The sequence below is a fragment of the Pan troglodytes genome, chromosome 20, assembly GCF_028858775.2.
Source record: "Pan troglodytes isolate AG18354 chromosome 20, NHGRI_mPanTro3-v2.0_pri, whole genome shotgun sequence".
NCBI lineage: Eukaryota > Metazoa > Chordata > Mammalia > Primates > Hominidae > Pan > Pan troglodytes.
Window position 1 is genome coordinate 7,161,474 of NC_072418.2, and position 20,447 is coordinate 7,181,920.

At 51.8% G+C, this 20,447-nt stretch overlaps 1 protein-coding gene across 2 annotated transcripts; it reads right to left on the minus strand.

Moving 5' to 3' along the window:
* Positions 1-1,893: 1,893 nt before the first annotated feature.
* TICAM1 (TIR domain containing adaptor molecule 1) lies at positions 1,894-18,031 on the minus strand. 2 transcript variants are annotated; one of them, XM_016934105.3, is made up of 2 exons: positions 17,650-18,031; positions 1,894-4,481 (listed from the first exon to the last, which is right to left on the minus strand). In XM_016934105.3, the coding sequence occupies exon 2, from the start codon at positions 4,340-4,342 to the stop codon at positions 2,201-2,203; it is 2,142 nt and encodes a 713-aa protein (XP_016789594.3). In that variant the 5' UTR covers positions 4,343-4,481; positions 17,650-18,031; the 3' UTR covers positions 1,894-2,200. The 2 variants fall into 2 exon arrangements, with proteins under 2 accessions (XP_016789594.3, NP_001123604.1); NM_001130132.1 differs by lacking the exon at positions 17,650-18,031 and having other exon boundaries at positions 2,201-4,342.
* Positions 18,032-20,447: the final 2,416 nt, after the last annotated feature.

Sequence of the window (20,447 nt, forward strand, 5' to 3'; positions counted from 1 at the left end):
GGCTGGAGTGCAGTGGCGCAATCTCAGTTCACTGCAACCTCCGCCTCCCAGGTTCAAGCGATTCTCCTGCCTCAGCCTCACAAGTAGCTGAGACTACAGGTGTGTGCCCCATGCCCAGCTGGTTTTTCTATTTTTAGTAGAGACAGAGTTTCATCATGTTGGCCAGGCTGGTCTCGAACTCCTGACCTCAAGTGATCCGCCTGCCTTGGCCTCCAAAAGTGCTGGGATAACAGATGTGAGCCACCATGCCTGGCCTATTTATTTATTTATTTTTTAAAAAGAGTTGGATGTCTTATTCAGTTGATAAATAAATAAATAAATACATAAATAAGAAAGATGCGGCTGGGTGTGGTGGCTTACGCCTGTAATCCCAGCACTTTAGGAGCCCAAGGCAGGTGGATCACCTGAGGTCAGGAGTTTCAGACCAGCGTGGCCAACATGGCGAAACCCCATCTCTACTAAAAATACAAAAATTAGCCGGGTGTGGTGGCGAGCTCCTGTAATCCCAGCTACTCGGGAGGCTGAGGCAGGAGAATCGTTTGAACCCGAGAGGTGGAGGTTGCAGTGAGCTGAGATCTCTTCACTGCACTCCAGCCTGGGTGAGAGAGCCAGACTCCATCTCAGGAAAAAAAAAAAAAAATAGAGATGGGGTTTCATTATGTTGCCCAAGCTGGTCTTGAATTCCTGGCCTCAAGCAACCCTCCCACTTCAACCTCCCAAAGTTCTGGGATTAATTACAGATGTGAGCCACCACAGCACCCAGTCTTGTTTATGTATTTAGACACTCCAGAATCAATACATGTTAAGTGTCCAACAAACCTTGGCTCCATTCTTATTCTTGGAAGGTCTGTCACCCTGAAAAATATTAATCCCTTCCATGTGGGTCCCCATACTTAATGAGTGCTGCACCTGCTACCCAGGTATGGTGTACCTGATATGTGGTTCTGCATATGATCCGCTGAGGCCTTGAAACAACAGCCTCCACAGACCCATTTCTCAGATGAAAAAGCAGAGGCTCCGACAGGGGAGGCACTTGCCAAATGTCACACAGTGGCATTGGAGTCCAACCTTGGTGGGGGCATCAAAGGCAGACCCCAAAGAAAAAGGAAGGGCTGCAGCAAAAACTGCTAAATGTCCCCCAATGGCATTCATTCAAATTCATTCATTTATTCACTCATCCATTCATTCACTCACTCATTCATTCATTCACTCATTCATTCATTCACTCATCCATTCACTCACTCATCCATTCACTCACTCATCCATTCACTCGTTCATTCTTTCACTCGTTCATTCTTTCACTCGTTCATTCATTCACTCACTCGTTCATTCATTCACTCATTCACTCACTCGTTCATTCATTCATTCACTCGTTCATTTATTCACTCACTCATTCACTCATTCATTCATTCACTCACTCGCTCACTCATTCATTCATTCATGCATTCATTCATAGCTCACTGCAGCCTTCGGCTCCTGGGCTCAAGCAATCCTCCCACCTCAGCCTCCTGAGTACCTGAGACTACAGGCGTGCACCACCACGCCCAGCTAACTTTTGTATTTTTGAAGATACGGGGTCTCACCATGCTGCCCAGGCTGCACCCTCCCCGCCCTCAACAGTATCTTTTCCCCCCACCTTTCCTGGTATTAGAACCCCGACTCGGGAGGCACATGGCCGTTCAGAAAGGACTACATTTCCCAGCGTTCCTTGCAGCAGGAGCAGGGCCATGTGATTATATTCTGGCCAATGGGATGAGGGCAAAGGCCGGTCTATGCCCTCCAAGAAGAGGCGTGCACTTCCCGCTTCCGGTTCCCTTTTGCGGGAGCGGGAGCCACGTGTTTTATAACAAATAGCCAGGCAGAAGGTGTCCCAGAAGACAATGGCGCTGCGGAAGCATTCAATAAATATTTATTATAATTAAAAGACCGTAGCAATACCCCCACCACCAAGACCCCTCACCCAGAAATAGAGAGATTGGAATTGTAAACACCGTATCCAGTTCTGACCACCCTGAAAGCCAGGGCATCATCGCGCCCGTTTTGTCCTAAATGAAGGGCTCCCGGACAATGTCCTGAAAGTGGCAGATGACCCCATCTTCCACCGTCCACAGGGCACAGGGCAGACCGGGGTGGTCTATGGGGTCCTGGCCGATGCCTGGGTCCAGGGGTGTTCCCCAGGTGGTCAGGCAAGGACACGCGGTCATTCCGCCTCCTGCGTCTTGTCCTCGGGCGCCTGGGACCCTCTCTGGTTCCACATGTGGTTGTTCAGCCCCAGCTGTACCATCTGTGCGTGGTGGATAATGAGGGGTTGCAGCCCTGGGCTCTGAGGGGGTGTGGGTGAGGCCGTAGGGAAGGCTGGGGACTGCGGGAAGGGCAGTGACTGTGGAAAGGCTGCTGGCTGTGGGGAGGGCGGTGGGGGGGTGCCAGCCTGCCATGCGTGCAGGGGTGGCGGCTGCGGGCACCCCGGCCAAGTGGGAAAGGGTGGCGGGGCTCCCAGGGGCACCTGGCCCCCAAAGGGCATTCGAGCCCCATAGGGCGCCCCAGTCCCAAATGACATGTGGCTCCCAAAAGCCACCTGGAGCTGCTCCATCTGTGCCTGGTAGGACAAGTAGCTCTGGAGGTAGGCTGAGTAGGCTGCGTTCAGTGCCGCCGCCTGCATCCGCTCACCGTCCAGGTGTTGGCTCTGTTCCCGCAGGGCTCGGGTGTCCTGTTCCTTCCTCCACATGGCCTTTCGGGCCTGAAGCCTGTGGGGCTTGAAGGTGTTGGCCACCTTCCTGGCGAAGATCTGGGAGTGTTCGTCCAGCCGCACCAGCCCGGAGAGCAGGCTGGCCGTGTCGGAGCTGAGCTGGGCCGGGGAGCTCTCCAGGGGCAGGAAGGGGATGACACAGTCTGGCGACCCCTGTCGCGTGAGGTTGCTCATCATGGCTTGGTTCACCTGGTGCAGGCTCAGGCGACAGTCGAAGTTGGAGGTGAGAAGTAGGATGATGAAAGCTGAGTGGTCTATGGCGTCCTGCAGGCAGCTCAGCTCCCCGCGCCCCGGCACCTGGAAATCCTCGCAGAAGGTGGCACCGTCGGGCACGCCAAGGGCCTCTAGCTTCTCCCGAACCCGCAGGGCGATGTGTTCGTCTGCCCTGGCGTGGAGGATCACAAAGTTATAGAATTTCTGTTCCGATGATGATTCCAGGGAGGAAGGGAACAGGGAGGAGGGGGTGAGGTGAGCTGAACAAGGGGTAGATGAAGGAGGAGGAGGAGGAGGAGGAGGAGGGGATGTTTCTGGGGTGGTGGGAGTAGGTGGGCACGGCTTGGTGTTTGGAGAGGTGGTATCTTCTACAGAAAGTTGGAGTGGCGTCTGGTCTTTGACAGAGCAGGGGTTTTTGACCGGCTCCAAAATAGGCAAGGGGAGAGACTGGGGGCCTGCAGACCCCTCAGTGCACTCCACTGGGTAGTTGGTGCTGGTTTCTGGAGCTGCGGGGGTATCAGGGAGGCCAGTGGAGGTTGCATCTGGGGCCACTTCGGGAAGCCCAGGAGGTGGGCTGCTTGGCAGCTCTGGGGGGCTGGCAATCTCCCCCGATGGCGGCCAGCTCATCTCCTCAGGCTCCTGGCAGCCACCGGGGACAGGCTCGGGCACCAAGCTGGCCTGGGGGTCGTCACAGAGCTTGCTGGGCCCATGTGGGCTGCGGTGCAGGCTGAGGAAGGGCACGGTGGGGGACTGGCTGATTTCCAAGTTGCTGGCCAGGGAGGCGGGGCTGCCAGTGGATCGCAGGGAGCACCCTTGGCTCCAGTCCGAAACACCGTCAATGGGGCGTGGGAGGCTCCTGGTCCCAGAGTGCAAAGCCGAGGACGGTGGGAGGCAGCCCAGATTGGACTGGAGCGTCCGGATGCTCCCTGGATCCCCAGCAATGTCCCACCCACACCGGTTTCGGGCCTCATCCTGAAGTTCCCCCAGCCGGTGGTCGTCCCTGGAGCTGAGGGTGCGGACGGCTTCCTGGTAGGCCACGTCCCGCAGCGAGGCCGGGCACAGCTTCTCCTCAGCCAGCAGGTGGTACAAGCGGGCCACAGCCCAGGACACATCTGGGGGCTCCTCTGGGTCCTCAGTGCTGTCCACGCCAGCCCACTGGCGGGCCACCAGCCGGGCCACCGCATCGGCCTTCAATGCCTCTAGAGAGATCCTGGCCTCAGTTTCCTGGCCCAGCTTCAGGAGAACCATGGCATGCAGGAGGTCCTGCCCCTGGCAGCCTGGGCGTGGGGTCTTCAGTTTGTGCTTCAGATACAAGAGCTTGTCCTGGCCTGCTGCACCTAGAATGTCGAAGGCGCTAGGAAGTGATGGGCCGGTGCAGGCCATGGGCACAGGTGGGTGCAGCCTCCGGCAGCAGAAGCTGGGGGTGGTGAAGGCATGTTCCACACTGCCCCCCGCCTTCTGCACGCCCAGTGTCCCCTACCCATTCACTGTTCCAGGTTCCGCAGGAGCTGCCCAAGCAGATCTGTAGGAAACAGGAGAAGCAAACACACTTACCCCCAAGAAAGGTCAGCACGGGAAGGCGGCCCACACACCCCCGCCTGCTTTCCCCGCCTGCCACCCAGACCTAGCCAGGTGACCTTCGGCAACACGTCACCTCCTTCAACTTCCATTTCTTCCTCTGCAAAATGCTATGAGGCCAGTGTGGTGGCTCAGGCCTGTGATCTCAGCACTTTGGGAGGCTGAAGCAGGAGGATCACTTAAGCCCAGGACTTCGAGACCAGCCTGGGCAACACAGCCAGACTCCGTCTCCACTAAAAGTTTAAAAATTAGCTGGGCTGGGTGAGGGGGCTTAAGCCTGTAATCCCAGCAGTTGTGGAGGCCGAGGCGGCGGGATCACCTGAGGTCAGGAGTTCGAGACCAGCCTGGCCAACATGGTGAAACCCCGTTTCTACTAAAAATACAAAGAATTAGCCAGGAGTGGTGGTGCATTCTTGTAATCCCAGCTACTTGGGAAACTGAGGCAGGAGAATCGCTTGAACACAGGAGGTGGTGGCTGCAGTGAGCCAAGATCATGCCACTGCACTCCAGCCTGGGCAGCAGAGTGAAACTCCGGCTCAAAAAACAAAAAAAGTAGCTGGGTGTGGTGGCACGTGCCTGTTGTTCCAGCTACTCCGGAGGCTGAGATGGGAAGATTGCTTAAGCCCAGGAGGTTGAGGCTGCAGTGAGCTATGATGGTACCACTGCACTCCAGCCTGGGCAACAGAGCGAGACCCAGTCTCAAAAAAAAAAAAAAAATGCTATCATCTGAGACTTACCTGGTGTTACCTGGGAGGTAAACACTATTACACTATTTTCCCCATTTACAGATGAAGAAAGCGAGACACACAGAGGTGATGTCACTTGCCCAAAGTCACACTATCAGTGGATGGCAGAAGACGGATTTCAACCCAGGCAGTCTGGCCGTGGAGGCTGTGTGCCTAATGGCATACACTTACAGACTTGTTTTGGGGAATTGAGTTGGATTAACACAGAGATACTTCTGAGTTTGATGACTAAAAGCCAGTAGGTGCTCAATACATGCTTGCTAAATAAAGTAGTCAGCCTCGGCTGGGCACGGTGGCTTACACCTGTAATCCCAGCACTTTGGGAGTCCGAGGAGGGCGGCTCACCTGAGGTCAGGAGTTCAAGACCAGCCTGGCTAACATGGTGAAACCCCATCTCTACTAAAAATACAAAAAAATTAGCCGGGTTTGGTGGTCTGTGCCTGTAGTCCCAGCTACTCAGGAGGCTGAGGCAGGAGAATCGCTTGAATCCGGGAGGCAGAGGTTGCAGTGAGCAAAGATCGCACCATTGCACTCCAGCCTGGGCAACAAGAGCGAAACCCCGTCTCAATAAATAAATAAATAGTCAGCCTTCTAGATGGTCCTCAAGGACCCAACATCCTGGTATTTGCAGTCTTGAACAGTCCTTCCAACACTGTCCCAGCGTTGAACTATGGGATTAACAGAATATGGCGAGGGAGCTAGGCACCACATCCACATCCACTCATTTTTCAAGAGAAGCCAGAGATCTAGATTTTTAGAAATCCGCTCATTCTTCTCGGGATGACAATCAATTCCAATATTTTTAAGAGACTTTGTGAGTTTAAAAAAAAGTTTGGGCCGGGCGCAGTGGCTCACGCCTATAATCCCAGCACTTTGGGAGGCTGAGGCGGGCAAATCACGAGATCAGGAGGTCGAGACCAGCCTGGCCAATATGGTGAAACCCCGTCTCTACTAAAAATACAAAAAATTAGCTGGGCATGGTGGCAGGCGCCTGTAATCCCAGCTACTCGGGAGGCTGAGGTAGGAAAATCGCTTGAACCTGGGAGGCGGAGGTTGCAGTGAACCGAGACTGCACCATTGCACTCCAGCCTGGGCGACAGAGTGAGACTCCATCTAAAAAAAAAAAAAAAAAAAAAAGTTTGGAGCCAGGCCTGGTGGTGTGTGCCTGTGGTCCCAGCTACTCGGGAGGCTAAGGCAGGAGGATTGCTTGAGCCAAGGAAGTTGAGGCTGCAGGGAAGGATACATACATAGCATTCATTCATTCATTTAAGAAGTAATTTTTTGGCTGGGCGCGGTGGCTCATGCCTGTAATCCCAGTGCTTTGGGAGGCTGAGGCAGGTGGATCACAAGGTCAGGAGTTCAAGACCAGCCTGGCCAACATGGTGAAACTCTGTCTCTACTAAAAAAAAAATAAATAAATAAATAAATAAAAAATTTAGCCGGGCATGGTCGCGTGTGCCTGTAATCCCAGCTACTTGGGAGGCTGAGGCAGAAGAATCGCTTGAACCTGGGAGGTGGAGGTTGCAGTGAGCCTAGATCGTGCCACTGCACTCCAGCCTGGGCAAAAGAACAAGACTCCATCAAAAAACAAACAAAAAGAAGTAATTTTAGCCAGGTGTGGTGGCTCATGCTGCTAATCCTAGCACTTTGGGAAGCTAAGGCAGACAGATCACTTGAGGTCATGAGTTCAAGATCAGCCTGGTCAACACGGTGAAACTCCCGTCTCTACTAAAAAAAAAAAAAAAAAAAATTGCCAGACATGGTGTTGGGCACCTGTACTCCCAGCTACTTGGGAGGCTGAGGCAGGAGAATCACTTGAACCCAGGAGGCGGAGGTTGTAGTGAGCCGAGATCACGCCACTGCATTCCAGCCTGGATGACAGAGCGAAACTCCATCTCAAAAAAAAAAAAAAAGTAATTTTTTCAGCATCTGCCATGTATTGGGTACTAGTGAATACACCAGTGCGCAGACAAGGAAAAACAGCAATAGACTCTTCCCTGGAGCAACTGACTGTCTAATGGTATGTTAGTTATATGTAATATATAAGCATCATATATATTACATACGACAATATAACGGGCATGTGTGGATACACACACACACTTACATGCAACCACTTATTTGAGGGCTTACTACATGCTATATTGTGCTCCCCTCTGTTCTTTAAACTGGGCACAGTCCTGCCTCAGGACCTTTGCACTGGCTGTTCCCTCTGCCTATATCACTGTTACCCCCCAGATATCCCTATGGCTCACTCCCTTACCCTCCTTCATGTTTTTGGTTAAGCCTGTCCTGATCCCACTGTGCAGATCTCCCTTTGACAGGGGCCACAAAATATGGCCCACCATTTTTTTTTTTTTTTTTTTGAGACAGAGTCTCACTCTTGTTGCCCAGGCTGGAGTGCAATGGCACGATCTCGGCTCACCACAACCTCCGCCTCCCGGGTTCAAGCGATTCTTCTGCCTCATCCTCCCAAGTAGCTGGGATTACAGGCATGCACCACCATGCCTGGTTAATTTTGTATTTTTAGTAGAGACGGGGTTTCTCCATGTTGGTCAGGTTGGTCTTGAACTCCCGACCTCAGGTGATCCTCCTGTCTCGGCCTCCCAAAGTGTTGGGATTACAGGCATGAGCCACCCCGCCCGGCCTTTTTTTTTGAGACAGAGTTTCACTCTTGTTGCCCAGGCTGGAGTACAATGGTGCAATCTCAGCTCACCGCAACCTCCGCCTCCCGGATTCAAGCAATTCTCCTGCTTCAGTCTCCCGAGTAGCTGAGATTACAGGCATACGCCACCATGCCCGGCTAATTTTGTATTTTTAGTAGAGACGGGGTTTCTCCGTGTTGGCCAGGCTGGTCTTGAACTCCCGACCTCAGGTGATCCGCCTGCCTCTGCCTCCCAAAGTGCTGGGATTACAAGCGTGAGCCACTGTGCCGGCCAATTGTTTTTTAGTTTTGTCTTGTTTTGACACAGAGTCTCGCTCTGTCGCCCAGGCTGCAGTGCAGTGGCATGATCTTGGCTCACTGCAACCTCCACCTCCCGGGTTCAAGCGATTCTCCTGCTTCAGCCTCCCGAGTAGCTGGGACCACAGGCACCCGCCACCACGCCCAGCTAATTTTTGTACTTTTTATAGAGACGGGGTTTCACCATATTGGCCAGGCTGGTCTTGAACTCCTGACCTTGTGTGATCCGCCCACCTTGGCCTCCCAAAGTGCTGGGATTATAGGTGTGAGCCACTACACCCAGCCAATTGCTTTTATAAATAAAGTTTTATTGCAACACAGACATCCTCACTCATTTACATATATCGATGGCTGCTTTCCCACTAGAGTGATGGAGTAGCTACAACAGAGACCATGGGGTCTACAAAGTGGAAAATATTCACTCTCTGACCCTTGACAGAAAAAGTTTGTAGACACCTGGGTTATGAGACAGCCATGTGATTTTTTTATTTTCCATTCCACAGAGGGGCAAACATGACCAAGATCACACAGCTAGTGACTGATAGAGCAGCCATTTGATGCCAATGTTTGTAACTGTAACACCAAATGCCTTTTAATTAGTATGGGGTATGACTGGCTATTATGGGTTCAATCGTGTCCCTCCCCAAAATCATATGTTGAAGTGCCAACCTCCAGTAGCTCAGAATGTGACTTTATTTAGAGAAAAGGCCTTTTTTTGGTTTGTATTTGGCTTTGGTGTTTTTGTTTGTTTGTTTTTGATGTTGAAAGTATTTTTATTTGGCCGGGCGTGACGGCTCATGCCTGTAATCCCAGCAATTTGGGAGGTGGAGGTGAGCTGATCACTTAAGATCAAGAGCTCGAGACCAGCCTGGCCAACATGGTGAAATCCCGTCTTCACTAAATATACAAAAATTACCCAGGCATGGCCAGGCGCAGTGGCTCACGCCTGTAATCCCAGCACTTTGGGAGGCCGAGGTGGGCAGATCACCTAAGGTCAGGAGTACGAGACCAGCCTGGCTAACATGGTGAAACTCCATCTCTACTAAAAATGCAAAAATTAGCCAGGCATGGTGGCGGGCGCCTGTAGTCCCAGCTACTCGGGAGGCTGAGGCAGGAGAATGGCGTGAACCTGGTAGGCGGAGCTTACATTGAGCCAAGATAGCGCCACTGCACTCCAGCCTGGGTGACAGAGCAAGACTCTGTCTTAAAAAAAAAAAAAAAAAAAAATTAGCCAGGCATGGTGGCATGCGCCTGAAATCCCAGCTACTCAGGAGGCTGAGGTGGGAGGATTGGTTGAGCCTGGGAGGTTGAGGCTGCAGCAAGCAAGCTAAGATCTCGCCACTGCACTCCAGCCTGGGTAACAGAGTGAGAACCTGCATCAAAAAAGGAAAAGGCGGGGGGCATTCAGATACAGACAGCTAACTGCACAGAAGGAAGATGATGTGAGGAGACCCAGGGAGAAGGCGGCCGTCTGCAAGCTAAGGAGAGTCCTCAGAAGGAACCAACCCTACAACACCTCGATCTTGGACTTCCAGCCTCCATAACTGTGAGAGAATAAATTTCTGTTGCTTAAGCCATCCGGGCTGGGGCACTTTATTACCACAGCCACAGCAGCTAATATGCTGCAGATACTTGCAGTCTAGATCAGCCTCAACACTCTCTGTCTGTGTTGTCCAGTATGGCAGCCCCCAGCTACCTGTGTCTACTGGGCACCTGAAATGTGGCTGTGGTAGTGAAGAGACACTGAATTTTAATTTTTTTTTTTTAGGATGAAGTCTTGCTCTGTCGCCCAAGCTGGAGTGCAGTGGTGCGATCTTGGCTCACTGCCACCCCCCTCTCCTGGGTTCAAGTTATTCTTGTGCCTCAGCCTCCCCAGTAGCTGGGATCACAGGCACATGCCACCACGCCCGGCTAATTTTTGTATTTTTAGTAGAGACAGGGTTTTGCCATGTTGGCCAGGCTGGTCTTGAACTCCTGACCTCAAGCTATCTGCCCACCTCAGCCTCCCAAAGTACTGGGATTACAGGTATGAGCCACCATGCCTGGCTTGAATTTTAACTTTTATCCAGTTTTTTTTTGGTTTTTTTTGTTTGTTTGTTTGTTTGTTTTTTTGGAGACAGAGTCTCGCTCTGTCATCCAGCCTGGAGTGCAGTGACGCAATCTCAGCTCACTGCAACCTCTGCCTCCCGGGTTCAAGAGATTCTCCTGCCTCAGCCTCCTGAGTAGCTGGGATTACAGGTTCGCACCACTATGCCCGGCTAATTTTTGTATTTTTAGTAGAGATGGGGTTGCCTTATATTGGTCGGGCTGGTCTGGAACCCCTGACCTCAGATGACCCACCTGCCTTGGCCTCCCAAAGTGTTGGGATTACAGGCGTGAGCCACCGCAGGACACAAAGAAGGGAACAACAGGGCCAGGCACAGTGGCTCACGCCTGTAATCCCAGCACTTTGGGAGGCCGAGGCAGGTGGATCACCTGAGGTCAGGAGTTCAAGACCATCCTGGCCAACATGGCGAAATCCCGTCTCTACTAAAAATACAAAAAATTAGCCAGGTGTGGTGGCGGGTGCCTGTAGTCCCAGCTACTAGGGAGGCTGAGGTGGGAGAATCACCTGAACCCAAGAAGTCGAGGCTGGAGTGAGCAGAGATCACACCACTGTACTCCAACCTGGGTGACAGAGCAAGACTCTGTCTCCAAAAAAAAAAAAAAAAAGAACAAAAATACCAGAGCCTGCTTAAGGGTGGTGGTGAGGAGGAGGGAGAGGAGGGTCGGGAGTGGTGGCTCACGCCTGCAATCCTAGCACTTTGGAAGGCCGAGGTGTGTGGATTGCCTGAGCTCAGGAGTTCGAGACCAGCCTGGGCAACATGGTAAAACCCCGTTTCTACTAAAATACAAAAAATTAGCCGGGTGTGGCAGCGTGCGCCTGTAATCCCAGCTGCTTGGGAGGCTGAGGGAGGAGAATTGCTGGAACCCGGGCGGCGGAGGTTGCAGTGAACTGAAATGGCGCCACTGCACTCCAGCCTGGGCGACAGAGCGAGATTCTGTCTTAAAACAACAACAACAAAAAACTACCTATCAGGTACGACAGTTATTACCTGTGTGATGGAATAATCTGTACACCAAACCCTGTGACATGCCATTTAGCTATATAACAAACCTGGATATGTACCCGTTAATTTTTGTATTTTTGTAGAGACTGGGTCTCCCCATGTTGCCTGGACTCAAGTGATCCTCCCACCTTGGCCTCCCAAAGTGTTGGGATTACAGGCGTGAGCCACCGCGGCCGGCATTTTATCTAATTTTTAATTAATTAAGGCAGGGTGCAGTGGCTCATGCCTATAATCCCAGTACTTTAGGGGGCTGAGGTAGGAGGATCTCTTGAGCCCAAGAGTTCGAGACCAGCCTGGGCAACAGTGAGACACATCTCTACAAAAAATAAAAATAGGCCGGGTGCGGTGGCTCATGCCTGTAATCCCAGCACTTTGGGAGGCTGAGGCAGGTGGATCACCTGAGTTTAGAAGTTCGAGACCAGCCTAGCCAACACAGTGAAACCCTGTCTCTACTAAAAATAAAAAATATTAGCAGGGCGTGGTGGCAGTTGCTGGTAATCCCAGCTACTCGGGAGGCTGAGACAGGAGAATCGCTTGAACCGGGGAGGCAGAGGTTGCAGTGAGCCAAGATCGCACCATTGCACTCCAGCCTGGGCAACAAGAGCAAAACTCCATCTCAAAATAAAGAAACAAATAAATAAATAAATAAATAAAATTAAAATATAAATAAAATTAAAATAAAAATAATTAGCTGGGTGTGGTGGTGCATGCCTGTGGCCCCAGCTCCTTGGTAGACTGAGGTCAGAGGATCGCCTGAGGCCAGGAGAATCAAGGCTGCAGTGACCAGAGATCCCGCCACTGCACTCCAGCCTGGGCAATAGAGTGAGACGCTGTCTCAAAAACAACAAAATAAAAAAGGTATGGAAGATGCCTCATTCGTAATGGAACATTATATTGGACCATGTTGGGTATATTGAGTTAAATAAAATATATTATTAAATGCATTTACATATTGGATTAATAAAATGTATTATTAGGAGATATATATATATTTATTTATTTATTTATATATTTTGGAGATGGAGTCTTGCTCCATTTTCCAGGCTAGAGTGCAATGGCATGATCTCGACTCACAGCAACCTCTGCCTCCCAGGTTCAAGCGATTCTCTTGCCTCAGCCTTCCGGGTAGCTGGGACTACAGGCATCCGCCATCATACCTGGCTAATTTTTGTATTTTTAGTAGAGACAGGGTTTTACCATGTTGCCCAGGCTGGTCTCGAACTCCTGACCTCAAGTGATCTGCCAGCCTCGGCCTCCCAAAGTGCTGGGATTACAGGCGTGAGCCACTGTTCGCGGCTGCTTCATGTTATATTTCTGTTGGACAGCACAGTTTTAGACATCTCCACTACAGTCCAGTAATATTGGAGTATGGCCCCTTTTTGACACAAGGAAACAGAGGCACAGAGAAGTTGAGTAAGTAGTCCAGAGTCACACAGCTCATAAGGGATACAGCTGGATTGGAACCCAGGCTGTCTGGTTCTAGAACCCACCGAGCTTTTTGGCTCCTTTTAACATTTCCAGATTTAACACAGACTCCAGCTTATGTGGACCTGGTTATGGGGCCTGAGAAACAGCCTCACCTAGTTTTAATTAAACTAATGTTCAGGAAATAAGCATACGGCCTAAGTTCTCCTCTAGAGAAGTGGAGGATAAAAGGTTTTTCCTAATAATCTTAGGAAATAATAATAATAAAATAATGCAGGCACAATCGGACAATAAGAAAAAGGCCAGACGGCCGGGCGCGGTGGCTCACGCCTGTAATCCCAGCACTTTGAGAGGCCGAGGCGGGTGGATTGCCTGAGGTGAGGAGTTCGAGGCTAGCCTGGCCAACATGGTGAAACCCCGTCTGTACTAAAAATACAAAAATTAGCCGGGCATGGTGGCGCAAGCCTGTAATCCCAGGTATTCAGGAGGCTGAGGCAGGAGAATCGCTTGAACCTGGGAGGTGGAGGTTGAACCCGGGAGGCGGAGGTTGCAGTGAGCCGAGATCATGCCATTACACTCCAGCCTAGGCTACAAGAGTGAAACTCTGTCTCCAAAAAAAAAAAAAAAAGAAAAAAAGAAAAAGGCCAGATGCCCAGCTTCTATCTCTGTTGTAAGCTCTACATAAAATGGGATAAAAATGAAAATGGGCTGGGCGCGGTGGCTCATACCTGTAATCCCAGCACTTTGGGAGGCCGAGGCGGGCAGATCACGAGGTCAGGAGATCGAGACCGTGCTGGCTAACACGGTGAAACCCCGTCTCTACTAAAAATACAAAAAATTAGCCAGGTGTGGTGGTGGGCACCTGTACTCCCAGCTACTCAGGAGGCTGAGGCAGGAGAATGGTGTGAACCTGGGAGGCGGAGCTTGCAGCGAGCCGAGATCTCACCACTGCACTCCAGCCTGGGTGACAGAGTGAGACTCCATCTCAAAAAAAAAAAAAAAAGATCCTATATTCAGGTGGGACCACAAGTCGGCCAAAACTTTTTGAAATGATCAAGACAACTACTTGGAATATGGTCCAATACCCCCACCCCCCGTTAAGTTCGATGATCCACAAATCAACTGCTCTTCCCACCTCCCGGTGGTTCCTGGGAACGGTTGTGTGTATAACTTACCAAGCAAAAAGCAAACATACATTGGCACATACCCTCCAATTTTTAGCTGATAAGAGGGCATAGATGATAAAGTGTGGAGAAGGGTCGTGCTGGGACAGGGTAGTAGTGGGGCTGGGCGTCATGCTGAAAATTCATTGAGTTTAACACTTAGAATTCACACTCTTTTTTGTTTTTTTTATTTTTTTTGAGACGGAGTCTCGGTCTGTCTCCCAGGCTGGAGTGCAGTGGCGTGATCTCGGCTCACTACAAGTTCTGCCTCCCGGGTTCCCACCGTTCTCTGCCTCAGCCTCCTGTGTTGTTGTTTTTTGACAGGATCTTGCTCTGTTACCCAGGCTGGAGTGCAGTGGTGTGATCATAGCTCACTGCAGCCTCAACCTCCTGGGATCAAGAAGTGATCCTCCCACTCAGCCTCCCAAGTAGCTGGGACTACAGGCACATGCCACCATGCCCAGCTAATTATTAATGTTTTGTAGGGACGGGGTCTGGAACTCCTGGGCCCAAGTGATCCTCCCACCTTGGCCTCCCAAAGTGCTCGGATTACAGGTATGAGCCACTGCACCCAGCCTACATGTCAGTAAAATATATATACATATATATATTTTTTGAGACGGAGTCCCACTTTGTCGCCCAGGCTGGAGTGCAGTGGTGCGATCTAGGCTCACTCCAGCCTCCGCATCCTGGGCTCAAGTGATTCTTGTGCCTCACTCTCCTGAGTAGCTGGGATTACAGGAGCCTGCCACCACGCCCAGATAATCTTTTTTTTTTTTTTTTTCTGAGACCAAATCTCCCTCTGTCGCCAGGCTGGAGTGCAGTGGCGCGATCTCGGCTCACTGCAACCTCCACCTCCTGGGTTCAAGTGATTCTCCTGCCTCACCCTCCCGAGTAGCTGGGACTACAGGCGCACGCCACCATGCCCAGGTAATTTTTGTATTTTTAGTAGGGACGGGGTTTCACCATGTTGGCCAGGATGGTCTCAATCTCTTGATCTCGTGATCCGCCTGCCTTGGCCTCCAAAATTCTGGGATTACAGGCGTTAGCTACCGCGCCCGGCTAGGTTTTGTAATTTTAGTAGAGACAGAGTTTCAGGCTGTTGGCCAGGCTGGTCTCGAACTCCTGACCTCAATCGATCCACCTGCCTTGGCCTCCCAGAGTGCTGAGATTACAGGCATGAGCCACTGCGCCCGGCCTGTATAGGACTCTTAAAGCAGTGCCTGGCACACGCATGCCCCACAAACATTAGCATGCAAGACTGAAACCTCCTTGCAAGAAGGACTCAGGGGAGTTTTGCAGAAAACACGACAAAGCCAGCCAGACTTAGAATCATCAAGGCATGACCATCTCCACCTGAATGCCTGGCAAATCTCTAAAATCACGTGGTCTTTCTTCTCATTCTCTCTGCCCCCCAGGCCTGAACTCAACTCTATTTCAGTGACTGCCCCAGCTTCCCCCGCCCGCCTCCCCTGCCCACTGCCACCTCCACCTTCTCGAGACCCAGCAAGTTTCATTTCTCACTGTCCATGGCTGGGACAAAGTCCACTCCTCACTCTGAAGAGCAGGCGCCTGGCAGGATAAAAACACCCACGGGGTAGGAGGGTTCTGGCTCTGCCACCTGCCGGCTTGTGTGGTCTGTTTCTCAGCCTCAGCTTCCTCATTTATAACACCCACATGAACTGGTACTTAGGATGAATGGGAGTCTGTTTTGAAGCTTTCATGCGAAAATATGGTTAAAAAGTTTAGATCAGTGCCCAGCAAGGAGCAAGAGCTTGATATAATAATATTAGTGTGACAATAAATATTGGCAGACTTTTTCTCTTCCTCTTCCTTTTTAAAAAAATTTTTGATTTTTAATTTCATTTCTTTTTTTTTTTGACACAGAGTCTTGCTGTGTCGCCCAGGCTGGAGTGCGGTGGCGCGGTCTGGGCTCACTGCAACCTCTGCCTCTTGGGTTCAAGTGATTCTCCTGCCTCATCCTCCTGAGTGGCTGGGATTACAGGCATGCACCACCACGCCCCGCTAATTTTTGTATTTTTAGTAGAGACAGGGTTTTGCCATGTTGGTCAGGCTGGTCTCAAACTCCTGACCTCAGGTGATCTGCCTGGGATTACAGGCGTGAGCCGCCTGCCCAGCCCCCATTTCATTTTTTTTAGAGACAGGGTCTCACTCTGTCACCCAGGCTGGAGTGCAGTAGTGGGATCACGGCTTACTGCAGCCTTGAACTCCCGGGTTCAAGTGATCCTCCCACCTCAGCCTCCCGAGTAGCTGGGACTACAGGTGTGCGGCACCACACCTGGCTAATTTTTGTATTTTTGGTAGAGACAGAGTCTCACCCATGTTACCCAGGCTCCTGGGCTCAAGCAATCCACCTGCCTCAGCCTCCCAAAGTGTTGGGATTACAGGCATAAACCACTGCACCCGGCTAACTTTCTTTTTGAATTTTTTTGTAGAGGTGGAGTCTCGCTGTGCTGCCCAGGCTTGTCTTGAACTCCTGGGCTCAAGTGATCCTCCCACCTTGTCCTTTTTAAATGTTTTAACCACCTCTCCCACTCTCCTTCCCACACTCTCATGCAGCCTTTCATGCATCGAATATGCATTTATTGAGCACCTACTAGGTCCAGGAACTGTTCAAAGTGCCACTGCATATCAAGGCAGGCACATCCACCCTCACAGAGCTCCCAGTCTGGTTCAGGGAGACCAACAGTAAGCGAGAAAATAACCCAAGATCATTTCAGAGAATGAAAAGTAATGTGAAAGCCATGAGCCGGGGGCTGTGTGGCTCTGAGAGACTGGCTGGGAAGGGGCTACAGGGGACCACGGTGGTCAAGGGAGGCCTTTGGGGACAGGAGGTGACATTGAGCTGAGACCTAAAGGAGGTGAGGGAGGAGGCTGGGTGGAGATCAGGGAGGAAAGCTTCTGGAAGGTGAAGCCACCTGCCCAAAGGCCCTGGGGCAGGACTGCGCCTGGTGAGCTGGAGGAACAGTGAGGAAGCCCATGTGGCTGGATAACCGTTAGGAGGGGGAGAAAGGAAGAAGGTGTGCGGTGGTACAGGGTGTGAGGTTGGGATCCTGGGTGTCAGGGAAGAGTTTGGGGTGTCAGGGAGGAATTTGGGATGCTGGGGAGGGATCCTGGGTGTCAGGGAGGAATTTGGGGTGTCTGGGAGGAATCTGGGGTATTTGGGAGGGATCCTGGGTGTTGGGGAAGAATCCAGGGTGTCAGAGAGGGGTCCTGGGTGTCACGGAGGAATTCGGGGTGTCAGGGAGGGATCTTGGGTGTTAGGGAGAAATTCAGGGCGTTGAGAGAAATATGGGGTGTCAGGTAGGAAGCTTGGGTGTCAGGAATTTGGGGTGAGAAGGAATATGGGGTTTCAGGTAGGAATCCTGGGTGTTGGGGAGGAATCTGGGGTGTCCGGGAGGAATCTGGGGTTTGGGGGAGGGGTCAGGCTGTCGGGGAGGAAGCCAGGGTGCTGGGGAGGATCCCGACAGTGGGGGAGGATCTGGGCCACCAGCGCGGGGAGCTGGAGGTTGAGGGGAACGTCAACCTCCCAACGCGCGGCGCCAGGCCCCCTCCCCCGCACCGGGGCCCTAAGAGGGAGGCCAGGTGGCCTGGAGCCCTGGCGAGCGGCACGGGCTCAGGGCCACCCCCCACAGCCCCGACACCTTCTCCACCTCAGGCCCGTCCTCGCCCCTTCCCCACCTACCAGGGATCCGGGGCTGCCGGCTGCGCCACTGGGTCCTGGGGTCCTGGGGGCTGGGGCTTCTGCGGAGTTGCCCGCGGACCGTAGCGCGCTGAGGGCGCTGGCTCCACCCCGCGGCCCGCGCCCTGGGAAGGAAGCGCGCCGCCCCTTCCGCGTCCCGGGTGGGTGTGGGACGTGAGGTCACGGTTTCGGAGTCCTGCCCCGCAGCACCGGGAAAGTCCCCGGGTCGCCCCGCACCCATGCGCTCTCTTCCCAGCCCTTGTGGTCACGTTCAGCAAGTGTGAGCACCTACTGTCTGCAGGGGGCCAGAAGAACTCGCATCTGCTCTCGGGGAGCCCACAGTCATCTGGGCTGGGGTCCCAGATGAGAAAGTAATCACAATGGTAAAGTGGGATCATCTCCGTTAGTGATAGGTGCTTTCCAGGAAATAAATGTAGCAGCTGTTTTTATTTTATTTCTATTATTTTATTTGTTTGTTTGTTTATTTATTTATTTTCCGAGACGGAGTTTCGCTCTTGTTGCCCAGGCTGGAGTGCAATGGCGCGATCTCAGCTCACTGCAACCTCCGCCTCCCGGGTCCAAGCAATTCTACTGCCTCAGCTTCCTGAGTAACTGGGATTACAGGCATGTGCCACCACACCTGGCTAATTTTGTATTTTTAGTAGAGATGGAGTTTCTCCACCTTGGTCAGCGTGGTCTCGAACTCCCAACTTCAGGTGATCCACCTGCCTCGGCCTCCCAAAGTGCTGGGATTACAGGTGTGAGCCACCGTGTCCGGCCTCCCTTTTTTTTTTTTTTTTTAGTTGGAGTCTTACTCTGTGGCCTAGGCTGGAGTGCGGTAGTGCGACCTCGGCTCACTGCAACCTCCACCTCATGGGTTCAAGCGATTCTCCTGCCTCAGCCTCCTGAGTAGCTGGGATTACAGGCACGTGCCACCACACCTGGCTAATTTTTGTATTTTTAGTTGAGATGGGGTTTCACCATGTTGGCCAGGCTGGTCTTGAACTCCTGACCTCAGGTGATCTGCCCGCCTCGGCCTCCCAAAGTGCTGGGATTACAGGCGTGAGCCACTGTGCCCGGCCTAATTTTATTATTATAATAATTATTATTATTTGAAACGGGGTCTCCCTATATTACCCAGGCTGCTTTCAAACTTCCAGGCTCAAGCAATCCTCCCGCCTCAGCCTCTCAAAGTGCTAGGATTACAGGTGTGAGCCATCGCACCTGGCCTATATTATTTTTATCACCACATTAAATAAGATCTAATAATCACAGTGATTTTGCCGTGGTAACAAGTGTCAGATGTGTTTCTGGTTGCAATGCAATCTGAAAGTATCTGTGGCTTTTATTAAGGACAAACGGACAAAGTCCCAGGTCCTGCGGTTGTCTTCATTAATAATTGAGGGAATGGTAATTATCAGTTAGAGTCAGTGAAAATAAAGATGTGAATTTTTTTTCCCCCATCAGAATTCACAGACACCCTGAACACCCCTAAGAGGCTCGGGGACCCCAGGCTGAAGTTCACCTAAAAGTTCTTGTAGGGAGATAGCAATGGAAGTTATGTTGATGTCAAATCCCCCACAGTTCCCCTTATTGAGTACTTCTCTCCAGTGAGGGAGAAATTTAATTGAGCACTGACTGTGTTCCAGGAATGTCTAGGCTCTGGGAATACAGTAGCGGGGACGATAGAAATGGTCTTACCCTTCAGGGTCTCCAGGGCTGGTGGGGGAGAGAAAGTTAAACACATCCTCCTGGACTCTCTGTCTCCCACCCCAATATTACCAATTCAAGGAGTGTCTCATAGGTGCTTGTACCCATGCAAAACTGTGCCCAGACTTTTTTTTTTTTTTTTGAGACAGAATCTCACTCAGTCACCAGGCTGGAGTGCAGTGGCGCAATCTCGGCTCACTGCAACCTCAGCCTCCCGGGTTCAAGCGATCCTCCCGCCTCAGCCTCCCGAGTAGCTGGGACTGCAGGTGCATGCCACCATGCCTGGCTAATATAATTTTTTTTTTCTTTTGTAGAGATGATGTCTTTCTATGTTGACCAGGCTGGTTTCAAACTCCTGGCCTCAAGCAATCCCCCTGCCTTGGCTTCCCAAGGTGTTGGAATTACAGGCGTGAGCCACCATGCCTGGCTTGATCAATGTCTTAAAACAACCGTTTCTCCATCAAAATGGGTTTGATGGTTCCCATTTTACAGATGAGAAAACTGAGGCTCAGAGAAGGTAATGGCTGAAGAATTCAGACTTCCAGGGCTGCAGATGGGTGAATTTGGCCACTTGCAGAGAGGTGCAGTTGCCCCCCCTCTTCTTCAGTGAAAGAAACAGGCCGGGTGCGGTGGCTCATGCCTGTAATCCTAGCACTTTGGGAGGCTGAGGCGGGAGGATTGCTTGAGCCCAGGCGTTCAAGACTAGCCCTGGCAACACAGTGAGATCCCATCTCTACAAAAATTAAAAATAAAGAAAAAATGAGGGCCGGGTGCAGTGGCTCACACCTGCAATCCCAGCACTTTGGGAGGCCGAGGCGGGTGGATCACGAGGTCAGGAGATCAAGACCACCCTGGCTAACACGGTGAAACCCCCGTCTCTACTAAAAATACAAAAAAATTAGCCGGGCGTGGTGGCAGGCACCTGTAGTCCCAGCTACTCAGAAGGCTGAGGCAGGAGAATGGCATGAACCCGGGAGGCGGAGCTTGCAGAGAGCCGAGATCACGCCACTGAACTCCAGCCTGGGCGACACAGCGAGACTCCATCTCAAAAAAAAAAAAGAAAGAAAAAATGAGGCATGGTGGCACATGCC

Bases quoted from the DNA above. Each gene is read 5' to 3' on its own strand.
- TICAM1 (XM_016934105.3), bottom strand. From the start codon at position 4,342: ATGGCCTGCACCGGCCCATCACTTCCTAGCGCCTTCGACATTCTAGGT.